This window comes from Sinocyclocheilus rhinocerous, unplaced genomic scaffold (assembly GCF_001515625.1).
Source record: "Sinocyclocheilus rhinocerous isolate Xijiao unplaced genomic scaffold, SAMN03320098_v1.1 scaffold2092, whole genome shotgun sequence".
Taxonomy (NCBI): Eukaryota; Metazoa; Chordata; class Actinopteri; order Cypriniformes; family Cyprinidae; genus Sinocyclocheilus; species Sinocyclocheilus rhinocerous.
In genome coordinates, this window is record NW_015634489.1 from 147,084 (window position 1) to 161,018 (window position 13,935).

At 36.7% G+C, this 13,935-nt stretch overlaps 1 protein-coding gene across 1 annotated transcript in view; it reads left to right on the forward strand.

Moving 5' to 3' along the window:
* LOC107745694 (collagen alpha-1(XI) chain-like) overlaps nucleotides 1-13,935 on the forward strand; it is a 91,483-nt gene that overhangs the window by 67,441 nt on the left and 10,107 nt on the right. Inside the window, exons 43-55 of the mRNA XM_016559613.1 lie at nucleotides 2,837-2,944; nucleotides 3,550-3,657; nucleotides 4,209-4,262; nucleotides 5,101-5,154; nucleotides 8,120-8,227; nucleotides 10,240-10,293; nucleotides 10,870-10,923; nucleotides 11,008-11,061; nucleotides 11,832-11,885; nucleotides 12,650-12,757; nucleotides 12,859-12,912; nucleotides 13,355-13,408; nucleotides 13,499-13,552. Coding sequence (XP_016415099.1) covers nucleotides 2,837-2,944; nucleotides 3,550-3,657; nucleotides 4,209-4,262; nucleotides 5,101-5,154; nucleotides 8,120-8,227; nucleotides 10,240-10,293; nucleotides 10,870-10,923; nucleotides 11,008-11,061; nucleotides 11,832-11,885; nucleotides 12,650-12,757; nucleotides 12,859-12,912; nucleotides 13,355-13,408; nucleotides 13,499-13,552 — 918 coding nt within the window. The remainder of the gene's footprint in view (nucleotides 1-2,836; nucleotides 2,945-3,549; nucleotides 3,658-4,208; nucleotides 4,263-5,100; nucleotides 5,155-8,119; nucleotides 8,228-10,239; nucleotides 10,294-10,869; nucleotides 10,924-11,007; nucleotides 11,062-11,831; nucleotides 11,886-12,649; nucleotides 12,758-12,858; nucleotides 12,913-13,354; nucleotides 13,409-13,498; nucleotides 13,553-13,935) is intronic.

Sequence of the window (13,935 nt, forward strand, 5' to 3'; positions counted from 1 at the left end):
CTCTCTCCCACCTTCAATACCACGACTGAGGTGCCCTTGAGCAAGGCACAGAACCCCCAACTGCTCCCCGGGCGCCGCAGCAAAAAATGGCTGCCCACTGCTCCGGGTGTGTGTTCACAGTGTGTGTGTGTGTATTCACTGCTGTGTGTGTGCACTTTGGATGGGATAAATGCAGAGCACTAATTCCGAGTATGGGTCGCCATACTTGGCCACATGTCACGTCACTTATTTATTACACTTTTTTACTTTATGTTTATGCTTTTTTTTTATTTGTGCAAAGTTTTATATATTAAGCCAAATGTTTTTTTGTTTTTTTAAGATATCCACCTTATTGTTGAAGTAAGAGCTAGTCTGGCCATTTGTAACTTTTGTGTGTGACATCAGTGTCACTGTCATTTCAGTTATTTTAGCTGTACAAACACAATCCATTATATTGCTTGATACTGCAAATTGGCATTTTTTATCATATTATTTTAATTTATTATAAGGATCATAAACCACTGCTTTGTAGCACAAATTGTTATACTTTTTACTGCACTTTGTTAAGGCCTGTTAACACCAAGGATGATGACTATAAAGATAATGATAAAGATATAGTTCTAAAAATCGTTCTAAATATTAAAGTATAGCAGAGTCCACACCACAGCTATAACGATGAAAGGCACAGAGAAACAATGTCGTTAGAAACACTTTCAGAGCATTTTCTTTCCAGATGATACGATAAAAACATTGACACCCAATCAGAAACAATCCTGCTATTGTGAGCTTGAGAATTTAAAGCGTCAGACAACTAAACAGTCGAATAAACAGACGATATCGTCCGCTGGTGTGGACGCTAATATGGTTATCTTTATAGTTATCGTTCTTGGTGTGAACAGGCATTTATCCTTCTAGTTATTCACCTAGTGGTTAATTAATCGGAAGTCTTGCACATTCACAGAAAATAGCTTACTTTCATTTTGCAAAATAAGGTGGATACACCTCCATGCTTCTATTCCAATTCCTTGTCTTTCTAAAGAGTCTTGATCAGTTAGATCAATAATTCTCAACTGCTGGACTGATTAGTCAATGATGTTATTTATTTATTAATGTATTTATTTATTTACCTGTGTGTGACAAGGCAAGATTAGTTGAAGTTGTAGAATGCCATGTGGTGCAACTCCCCCCCAAAAAAATCATGATGCTTATAAATTAATAATTAATGGCGTGCTAAAAAAATGTTTCTACCTTTGATATATATATATGTGTGTGTGTGTGTGTGTGTGTGCCTTGCATGCGGTGTGGTGTACAGTGACCTTAACCCCTCCCTATGTTTATAAGCATTAAAGGGGTCATATGATGCTGCTAAAAAGAACATTATTTTGTGTATTTGGTGTAATGAAATGTGTGGCAACAACATGTGACTACCCCGGGCTGGACTCCGCTTCGTCCACGGTGAAAGCCGATCCGGCGATCCACAGCGCAAAGTTGTAGTATTTCCTCAGCAACCAGCACGGATCAGCTCCAGGCATGACGAAGCAGATATCGTCCTCTTTTGGAAGGCCAAACAAAGTAGTTTCGCTTTCACAACGAAACACACAGTGCCTTCACGACATGGCAGCGGCGGCAACAACAATACTACAGCGAGAATAAAAGTTACGCCTTCTTTCTTTGCCTGAACATTTGCGGGGCGTTATGCAAATCTTCCCACATAGTGATGTAGATATGTGGGGGCGTGTTAGAACGAGCCGTTTTAGGTAGGCGTGGTTGACTCTTAACTTTTATAAAGAATATCTCTTTGGATTTGAGACTTTAGTCTTTGCAACTTTACAGATCTTCTTTATGCACCAAGAGCTTGTAACACTCCAAAGAGAAATGAAAAATTTAAATTGCATCATATGACCTCTTTAACACTGCTGGCTAATGCAGTCGGATGAGGTTGTGAGTTTCAGCATGTGTTTATGTGCGTATGTGCATACATGTGAAAGCAACCGGATGTCTTTAAGTAAACGGTGAATAAAGCCCTCTCTCTGAGAGCTCTCTTCAGAGCTAACCATTCAGTGCTAATAGATGCTCTAATGGACTGTTTCTGAAAAAGACACGCTACGTGTTGGTTTTGAACCAGAGAGCTCGCTCTCTCATAAACTTTTGTCTGTCAGTAAGACCTACTGATACACTGTAAAAAAAAGAAATGTATTTAATTTGATACACAAATGTGCCTTAGTGTTGTTCAGTTCAGCAAAAGGATCTGTATGAGAACACGTCCCTTAGAGCCAAAACAAGCTACTGAATAACACGGTTCCCACAGACATGGAGCACCTGGAAATGTCAGTGATATTTGAAACTGGCCTGGAAAAGTCATGGAACTTTAAATGTAATGTTTAGCTCTAAAATATTTAATTAACTAGGTATTAAATAGATAAAATAAAATAAATATTTATATTTGAAAGTATATGTATTTATTATAGTTTATTCTTTTAATTGAAAAGATTGTTGCATGACATACAAATGAAAATTTGTCCAGACTCCATAATACAACTATAATACATATCTCTATGTACAGTAGTCATAAATGACTGTAAATGATTGTCCTGACAAAAAAAATGGCAATTGATTAGTAAGAAAAAAAAATGTAGGAAGTCTGGAAGCAACACACCCGACAGAAGAGCAATTGTTGTTGCAAACAAATGTTTGTTAGTGAGACTTTTTGCAGAAAATTGTTAATTTGGATATGCAAAAACAATATGTTAAACCAAGACTTGCTTTCTTTTAAAACTGAATTATCTAATTCGGTTAATAATCTCTCCTGGAATCCAGCTGTGTTCCAGTCAGATTTAATGGGATATGTGTGTCACAGGGGTCACCAGGAGAGAGAGGGGCAGCTGGACCAGGAGGACCCATTGGTCTAACAGGACGTAATGGACCTCAGGGACCCCCAGGACCTGCTGGGGAGAAGGGTGCTCCGGTGAGTGTGCATTGTTTGGAGATTTAAAAAATGCCAATGTTAGCTTGTACATTGTCCAATTGAATAAAAATAAGAAATTGTGCCACTTTTTGTTGAGATGAATAGCAAAATGAGGCCTAATTTACCTGAATTCAGAAAGTAAAATAGCAACTATGCTTTTGTCAGATGCAGCAATACATTAAGCGATGCACTAATGTCAAAAGATTCCTGTGGAAAACAATAGGGTCCAGAGAGAAAGAGTTTTAGTTCATTAAAATTCATCTTTTCAATAAGCACATTTACCACATATAGCTTAGCCAGTTTAATGCAGCATCCAAACAGAAACTTAATTCAGTTAATTCAGACTTTTACAGCACACAGTTAAAGCTGAAATCAATTAGTTGACTGAAAGGTTCTATAATAATTACTGAACATATTCCTCTGCATAGTGTATAAATGCTGTTAATCAATTGCAGTGGATCTGCCATTAGCCTTGTTTGCTCAGACTGCCTGTATTAACTGGATTAAAGTATTCCTCATAGGGTGTAATGCATAGAGGTCATAGCAGTTTCTTAATCTGCACTTTCAGACGTGATTATAAAATGTCATTTCTTAACTTCATGCAGGGTGAAAAAGGACCTTCTGGTCCTGCCGGTCGGGATGGTATCCAAGGTCCAGTCGGACTCCCAGGCCCAGCCGGACCTCAGGGTCCACCTGGAGAGGATGGTGACAAGGTGCAGCATTTTATTCCAAATGCTTCAGCATGACGTTTTAATCCATAGTCATCATGCCCATCTCACTTCTGCACACCATTTATGACAATGCGAACAGAGTTCTGACTTATCCATCACTATAACCAAACAAGACAAAATCATTACTATAGAGAAATGTTGAAACCAGTGAAATCGAGGTGTACACACTTCTGCACACATGCTAATAAACAAAGTAAACAAATGTGCTTTGAGGCTAATGTATTCCAGAATCTATTATTGCCCTGTTAAATGTAGAATAGTGCTATTTTAGATCCTTATCACGTCTCAAGCCACATTATTATTTTCGGCTGTGGCGGCAATGGTGTTGGAGGGGCCAAGTAATCAATTAATTGCAAAAACATCCAAAGGTCTTGGTTTTACTGTTAAATTAAAACCTCTGGAGTAAAGTTTACTCTGCTGTTGATGCTGAAGTGACCTTGAGAATTTTTTGATGACCAGGCAACCAGGGAAAAGTTGTAAACAGAGCTTGAAGTTACTTGATTTTTAAAAACTTTTTTTTTTTTTTTTTCCAGGGAGAAGTTGGAGGACCGGGTCAAAAGGGAAGCAAGGGCGACAAAGGCGAACATGTGAGTTAAACAGTATTCAAACAATTTCTACAAAATATTTGTATTTATATGTTTAATATTTTATTATAAATTAAACATTCAAAATAGTAATTCTATTTATTTGGTAACACTTTATAATAAGTTCCAAATTTTTTTAATGCATTATCTCACAAATCAGTTATATCCCACTTTTGCGACACCTTATGTATATACAGTATTATCTACTGTATTTACTCTGTGTCTGTATTTATTGTCCATATTTACTGTTGTGTTTTAGTCCTCAAGACTGTCTATTGCATGTGTCACTGTTTCCTGAGGGAGCTGTTTCATTTTTATCCATTGTCATGCAGTGTGCTAAAAATGAAAATGAAGTTAACTTTGACTTTAATGTTAAATAATAATGAGTAATAAATTTGTTACAGTATTTATCAATCTTTGTTAACTTTAATAAAAATACAACTGTTCATTATTAGTTCATGTTAGCTCAGTTCCATTAAATAATATTAACAGAAAAAAAAAATCAACTTTTGGTTTTAATAATGTATTAGTAAATGTTGAAATGTCCAAGATTAATACATTATTTAAAAGTATTTTTCATTGTTAGTTCATGTTCACTAATGTATGTTAACTAACTGAACCTTATTGCAAAGTGAAAATAAATTTGTTTTATTTATAATATTAATATTATAATAATAATACTATTATTTATAAATATTTGTTTACCTTTTTTTGCTTTTAGCTTTACACTTATTACACCTATTTTTACACAAATATTATCTTTGGCACTTCAAATGTTCATATGAGATCTAGCTTCTTCACAACCGGTCCCTAAAGTTGTCCTGATTGTCTGTTGCTGTAGGGTCCACCAGGTCCAGTAGGCCCTCAGGGTGTAATTGGAGCTCCAGGTCCTGCTGTGAGTACTTACAACCTTCCATTTGAGCCATATAGGATGAAACCCAAATGATCACCTCTTTTTTTCCCATTCATCCTGGAATTGTTGTTATGCAAATATATCATCTTCAATACTGCAGGGATTTCACACATATGAAGTATCTTCACTGCTCAAGCTTCCTTAGCCTAACTTGATTGTTTCTATTTACGCAGAGGTGCTGTGGCCTAGTGGTTAATGATCTGGGCTGTTAGCTAAAAGGATGTAGGTTTGAATCTTGCAAGGGGTGATGAATTAACCTTGAAACAATGTTTAAAGGAATAGTTTATGTTTGCAAGGCATAAAAACAATTGCATGTGGCCAAATGATTAGAACATTGTAACTACTGGCCTGAAAGTGACAGTTATGTCAACTGGACAAAATTTTCTCACTTTGGGTCATCCTGATTGTTTAACCCTGGTCCACATTGCTTCAAGGGGATTATCCTTGTAATAAGTGCACTATAAGTTGCTTTGGATAAAAGTGTCTGTTAAATGAATAACTACTCCCATTTGCTCAGTTTTGCATCTGTCAGGCAGCCTGCTGAGTTGATAAAGCAGCAATGAGAGTAAGTAGTCAGGGCCAGGTGGCACACAGTCGAATATTTAAAGTTTATGACTCAAGCTGAACACTCCCAGCTGGGCCTCTCTGTTTCCTTGATACATTAGCTCTATAAAAGCTGATAATTACACCTATTTTGTGCAGTTATGTGAAGAACATTCTTGGAAACTATGCAGCTTTTCTACTGAATAGGATATTACAAATTTGGAAACGTGTGAGATGTTAAATCTATTAGATGACTTGATGTTAATGCTGCTTAAAAAATCTTAGTCACTTAAATATAAGCAATATTTGTCTGGACCTTCTTTATTTATATGCATACATTATTAGGATTGTCACTTTATTTAAAAAATGTAATCAGAATAATTAAATGCAAGGATGTGATTTCCAGAAAAAATACAGTTTTTTTCCCATATGAAACACAAAATGGCCTTAAACTGTAACATGCATTTGAAAACGCAACACATGTCGACCATATTCACAGATTTTTTTTATAAGAATCGTTTGATTTTAGGTCTCCCTGTTTTCCACTAAAATAAAAGCTCTATGATTTTAAATTTGAAAGCAAAGAAATTAAGACTATTAGTAGTGTAATTTTACTGTTGTTCTGTAAAATTTTTATTATTGTTAATTGTATTTTTTTTTTTTTTAGAAAATTGATGGTGTGTCCGGTTTTCCTTCTTTTTTTGTCCTTCACTGATTGCATGCCTGTACATGATTTGCTGATTAACTAATTGAATTGGTTGCATTGAATTAATTAAATGAATTAGGCATTTACATCAGTAATTGAGAAAGCCCCCATAATAATAATGATTCAAAAGCATTATGGCAGTCGAGTTAACATTGAATAGACATTGTGTATTGTGAGCTGTTTTTTTACTATGTTAAGTATATTAAATGAACATGTTAAAGGCACAATATGTAACTTTTCACTGCTAGAGGTCGCATTTTCAAAACAATAACAAAGGCGAAGCTTGATGACGCTATGAAGGAGAGTGGAACGATGTGAGATGTCATTTTCACCATCCAGAGATGTCTGAATCATGTTCACGGATGTAATGATTTAATTTTTTATTACCTGTACCTTTCAACGTTATTCAAACAGCGAATAAATTATACTGAGAAAGCGAGCAAAGAACATTTACATTGTCAAGGAACAGTAGATGACTGACTTCAGTCTAGCGCGAGTTTAAGCACTCTCAAAAAAACTCCCCTTATAATCAGTAAAGCTGTGCACTGTTTGATGAATGCATCAAACAGTGAATACATCTGCACTTTGTTGTTTTTGATGAGAGAATTCGCGAGAGAGCAGAATTCAGTCAGCAAGCGCGCACTGAATCACCAGCGTTTCAGTGATGACTCATCTGAACACCTCTGATTGGCCATTGCATTCATAAGCTCAACAGACTCATGTGTGATTGGTTATAATGCGCAATACTGTAAAAATGTGTAAAAAGAATCATGGTGCAGCATTGAACAGATCTAAATTTATGCTGCGGTCAACACTTTTCATTTCATTTTCATTTTATTCGCGACAGACATAATGGGTTTAGTTTAACTGTACAGCAGCCTTTTTGTCCACCAGTGTTGCCATAGTTTCTAAAAGCGGAAACCAATAGTGCGGATATTACCTCATTGATAGGCGACAATGAACAGGGACGAGTCATTATTTAAAATTGGTATTTCTCTGGATTTACAATCTTAAGTACACAACTGCATGAAATATATAACACTGTGTAAGTGGTTTTTGGATATGTTATTACAAAAATCTTACATATTGTGCTTTTTAAACCAACATAATCAATAATTAATAAATACACACATTAATACATTTGATATTTTTTCATGATTAATAATGCTTGTTACCATCATGGTGAAGTCTGTCCTGTATGTCAGTCAATACTGCATTCCCTCATAGTCTTCAATACAAACACTCCATCATATCCTGCAGTGACCTGCCATTCAGACATGTTCTTCTCACAGGCAGCGCTGTTACCTCACATCACTTTATTAACTTCATCTTCATTCTGCATTTGTTTGAACTGTGCTGAGCCCCTCCTTTCCCCTTCCACTGACCCTGTAGAGCAAGCAGAGTCAGAGATGATGGCAGCACATTCTCACCCTCAATAATTCCTCTGGGCGTTCCTCTGAATGGCACATCTTTTCAAGCTTGACTTTTGATGTCTCAGGGGGTAGATCTCATTTTCATGCTTGTCTGCGCCATACAGTAGAGTATGAAAGACATTCTGGGGTCAGCAAGTTGACTTTACATGTAGGCTACAGAGAGTGTTGTACTGTACTTCTCCACCATCATGTTCAGAGTTTGTAACAGTTTCAGATGTTAAGTGTCAGTGTGTTATCGTATATCTGACGGTTTTTTCTTGTGTAGGGAAGTGACGGAGAGGCCGGACCCAGAGGTCAGCAGGGTATGTTTGGGCAGAAGGGAGATGAGGGGCCCCGTGGTTTCCCAGGTCTTCCCGGTCCCGTTGGACTGCAGGTAGAGTTATCATCTTTACATTAATCTAAACACGACTATTATGGATCTGCTTCGTGCATATTATTTAATTTACACAAAGCCCCACTGTTTGATATCATCTAAGACTGTGAGGCAGGATAATTGAGCAATGAGAGCCATTTTTAAAATCAATAGCCATTTTTAAAATCTGGATTCAATTATGTTGCTCTAAACATGGCTGATTGATTCCGCCACTTTCAGTTTACTTGACATTTTTAAGGTGAATTGTAATTTTTGTGCCACTAGCGCCACCAGTTGGATTTGAAAAAATAATTATTGCTTCTCAAAAGGATTCTTTGAACACTTCCTGTCTACCATTGGTCAAAAAAACAGAGTCCCACTCCAACTTCCCAAGTTCAAGTCACAAGCTGAGCCATTGTTGCAAACATTGAAACGTGAAAAGACTTTTCAGAGAAATCAGCTTACGAATTGTTTACTTATACACTACCAATCAAAAGTTTGGGGTCAGAAGATTGAATTACTTTTATTCAGCAAGGATGCATTACAGTAAAGACATTTATAATGTTACAAAAGATTTATATTTTAAATTAAAGCTGTTCTTTTGAACTTTCCATTCATCAAAGAATCCAGAAAAAAAATGTTATCATGGGTCCATAAAAATATTAAGTGATGTACATTTTTTAGCATTGATCATAAATACGAAATGTTTCTTGAGCACCAAATCAGCATATTAGAATGATTTCTGAAGGATCATGTGGCACTGAAGACTGGAGTATTGGCTGCTTCACCATCACCACCATTTTGAATTTTAAAAGAAAGTTTTTATTGATTTTAAAATTGTGATAATATTTCACAATATTATTGTTTTTACTGTAATTTTTTTTTAAATTTTACTGTGATTTGTTTGAGTCTAATTGATACATCCTTGGTGAAAACCATAAAAAAAATATTACAGACTCCAAATTTTTTAGTGATACTGTAGCTATCTCTGCGTATTAAGAAAGTATTATAAAATCAAAAAACATTACACACTTCACCTTTATGGGAATAATGAGGGAGTGATTTTCAAATGGCAACAGAGGCTGTTACTCTACACGGCAATATTACAGAGTCACGCAGAGCAATTGCCTGGTAATCAAAGGTAATAGGAATAGCGATTCATCCCAACTGTGCTAATTGTTTGTGCTCTGCGTCACCTTGTTAGTACCTTTCACTGGTCCTCTGCGATAATGATTTTTGATCCAAAGAAATTAACAATCTTAATTTGTTTTCTCTCAAGTTTTGAATAACTTGCTAATGAGAAGTCATTGGACTCTTAGAATGGAGACTGTTCATTATCTTTTCCAAACTCACTGTAAATATAACATGTGCATATATAAGCTGTTTGGCGGTTGGGAAAATTATTTCCCTCAAAATGGCTTTGAAATATTATTTCTGTCCTTTTATAGTAACACAACATTTATCACAACAATAAGCGGCAAGCTATGTGTTAGCAGGTACCAAAGAGCATGTCTGCCAAATACAATGACCCAGGATAGGCTTGTGATTACAGATGTTGACTATGAACAATGGAGAGACGTCTATTGGTATTGTTTGGTGATAATGATCTGAATCACATTCAAACCTCTTTAGTCAAGCTCAATTGTATTGCAAAATGAATTGCTTGCCAAGCTTTTCCTATTTTTGTATTTCATATTTTCAAAGTGACACCGGGTGCGACACATTCACAGGCACCCAAATGCAAATGCGTTAATTGCCATGAGGTTCCTTCTACTGCTAATTACCAAAAATTGTTATTTGATTAATAGTGTTTACCCGATGGCTCAGAGCTGTAAATGTATAATATTAATATTCAACACTATGAGACTGATTGTTATTCTAAATTGTCATGTTGCTCATGGGGGAAGAGGAAACATTAACGTATCCTCTCTTGCTACTGAAAGTTTTAGCATTTTTGAAATTGTAATGGGTGAATTCTTAACAGGGATTATGTAATTGTGCCTGATTAATATGTAAAACTTGTTTTCTTCTAGGGTTTGCCAGGACCACCAGGTGAGAAAGGAGAGAATGGCGACGTCGGCCCAATGGTAAGTTTTCAGTATCCTTGCTGTGCAGTGTTTACTATAGTTTTGTCATAATTAGTCTCAACTATGTACTAGACATGAATACTTGCTTTATTTAAATGCAATTACAACAAAAGTTTGTGAATGTACTATATATCTTTAATGTAATAGTGTCATAAAAACAGTTTTAAGGTGCAGTCACATTTACCATTGCTTATTAAAATTTTGTGGGTGGAATTTAGTCATTTCATTTGGAATTCACGCAACTGGGAGTTTCACGTGAGGTGAAAAAGCTCCCTGCGCCGAATTCACTCATGTTCAAGTCACACAAATTTACCATGTTGACCAACAGAAAACTGCTTGCTTTGAAAATGACGACTTCTGCTGTATGCATTGCTACAGTATTGACATTGGATAGTCAACTTTTTTGCCTGTGAAAATTTGCAGAATTACTGCTACTGCCACTGATTCATGAACAAAATATGCAGATTCTTGTAATAAATAGCTCATAATGATTTACCAACTTTTGGTTTGATTCGTCCATTGAATCTTCCTGAGTTTACTATCTTAATTGTTTGACGAACTGTTGTTTTCTTATAGGGTCCACCTGGTCCTCCAGGTCCCAGAGGTCCTCAAGGTCCTAGTGGAGCAGATGTGAGTTTAACTGTGAAATATTTGAATAGAACCTCTAGTGAATCAGAAAGAATTGAATCATCAATGTTGTTATTTGATTGACAGGGTGCTCCTGGCCCTCCCGGAGGTATTGGCGCAATGGGTGGAAATGGTGAAAAGGTGGGTATGTCTTACATAAATCTCTTTAAAGGGGACATCGGATGCTAAATTCACTTTTACATGGTGTTTGCACATAAATGTGTCTTAGCAGTGTGTGGGCACAGCCACCCTACAATGATAAAAATCCATTCACTCCTTTTTTTTAATCCCCAAAAAACCTAAACAGTCTCAATTTATCAAGCCAGGCCCACGACCGTTGATGGACTGTCCCGTATTAGCATATTTCTGCCCTCAACCAGTTGTACGCTGATCGCCATTTTCTCCACACACGAGCAGCTGTAGCGACATCAATTTCTCATAAGCAATGCAGGTGTTTTGTAGTTGGATGTAAAAGTGAACATAAGTGTGTTCATTTTCTCCCGACATCAGAGCCACTGAGGACGCAGTTGATTAGTTTTGTTTATGATGGTAACACACCACCGAATACACAAAAAAAACACAAGAGAGGGGCGGGGTGAGCAGTAGCTCATTATCATTTAAAGAGACATACACCGAAACGGGTTGCTGTGATCAGAGATGTTTTTGACAATGTAAAAAGGGTGTTGTTTTACACGACCATTGAGGAACTTTAACCAAAGTATGTTGCAGACATTTCATGAAGACCCTAAAAAATCATACCAGCTTGTGGAAAATGGGCATCCAATGCCCCCTTTAAAAACATTAATATACATAAATGTGTGTTATAATTATTATGGTGAATGTGCATAGATGTCACATGTAATAAAGACGAAGCAGAACTGAACTTGTTTCCCTTCATCTCTTCCCCTCAGGGTGAGAACGGTGAGGCAGGTAATCCAGGACCACCAGGAGAGCCTGGTACAGTAGTAAGTATTTGTTTAAGAGTTGTTGAGTCTGATTTTCTGAGTGTTTACTAGACGTGTTTGACCTGCATGTAATTGAGGCTAATCTATTGACATTCAATGAGCATAACTACACAAATCTTTGTTTTTAACTTAGAACACATTAAGCTAATGACCTTTAAGGTGTTAAGGCTGCTACAGTCCATTGCAGTGGATTTATTTGACCTCACTCTGCTTTAGAATGCCATGTGAATATTTTCCTCTAGCTCATATATGCTGAGGTGAACATCACTTGCATTCTAGATGGTTGCTGTTATCATCATCCTTTTTCACCCAGGGACATTATTTCAACCACTGCCTGCTGCACAAACCTGTTTTTGTGATACCATCTTAAATGCTGATGTTTGTCTGTTGGTCTCAATGCTTTTTGATACTAAATAGGATAGTAGATTTCTGCTTGCGTTAAAAGTTTAAGGCAATATGCAAAGTTAGTTTTAAAAACGCTTCTATACACTTATTATGTTACACTTGTTGCAGTAATGGGAATTTCAGTTCATTTTAATACTACTTCCTTAAATTCAAAATTTGAATTGCATTTCACGCTGTTGGCTACCTCAAATCAAATTAAGAAATTCAATTACTGAGGAACTAAGCAATAAGTAACCGTTATAATCTCTTTATAGCCAACATTTACAGTTATTCTCCCTCTTGGGCTTGAAAACAGCATAGCATCACCTTTGAATTACATATTTTGTAATTCAAAGGGTGTTTGTTGTGTCCTTCTATAGGGACCCAAAGGTGAGCTTGGAGAGAAAGGAGAAGCTGGCCCTCCTGGAGCTGCAGGACCCGCTGGTGCAAGAGGACCCCCTGGAGATGACGGTCCCAAAGGAAACCCAGTAAGTCTCCATCAATGACATCCCAGAAGCACCCTTCATCTATTACACAGAAATAATACTATATGATGACTGAATTGATCCATCATTTTTTTGTAATTTAGGGTCCCATTGGCTTCCCTGGAGATCCAGGTCCTCCTGGTGAGCCCGGAGCTGCTGTAAGTTCAATATGGAGACATTCAAACACAAGAGTGTATTCGCTTTGCAGCAGTAAAATAACTATTTCTGTGGAGAACAAATGCATTTTAAAATACTGGAAGCGATAGAGTGAGGGAAAAATGTGTGCAGCTCTTTTCCAAAGCACTTTATACATAAACATGTCAAAAACACATGTAGTTTAATGTGCCCAGGTTTCCACTCAAGCAACCTTTTTTTGCCCACGATGTTTAGCATATGTTATAGGCTTCAATGCACATTGTTTGAAGAAAAGCATTGTGCAAGATGTGGGCTATCAATCATACAAATAATCAACATGTCCTCAAAATAGTTATTAGTAACAGGTTTAATGTCCAAGAGCATATTAAGCAAATGTTGTGAGGAAACTCTAATATGATGTTTGATGGAAATGCAAATTGTGATGTAATGTCCTGTTTCACAAAGGGACTGGATGGCCTTCCTGGAGACAAGGGAGATGATGGAGAGGCCGGTCAGCCTGTGAGTGATGGTCGACTCTCACTGAAAATCATATTTTTTGTTCAAACATAATGAAACTTGGGAGTAATGCATTGAATGTTTACACCACAGGGTCCACCTGGTCCATCTGGTGAAGCTGGTCCTCCAGGACCCCCTGGAAAGCGAGTGAGTACAACTTTGGACTGACAGTTGTTGGCTGACTGGTTATATCTAGAAATGCATACATTTTTGAAAAAGCATACAAATAGTTCTAATTTATATTGTGCTATGAAACATGTACAATGTATAATGGACTAATGATGATTCTAAAAGAAAATGTGCTGAGATCTTACTGATCCTACTCATATTTTAAAGGGGTCATATGATGCAATTTCAAGTTTTCCTTTCTCTTTGGAGTGTTACAAGCTGATTGTGCATAGATAAGATCCCTGAAGTTGCAAAGACTAAAGTCTCAAAACCAAAGAGATATTCTTTATCAAAGTTAAGACTCTGCCACGCCCCCCTAAAACGGCTCGTTCTAACACGCCCCCACATATCTACCACACTAT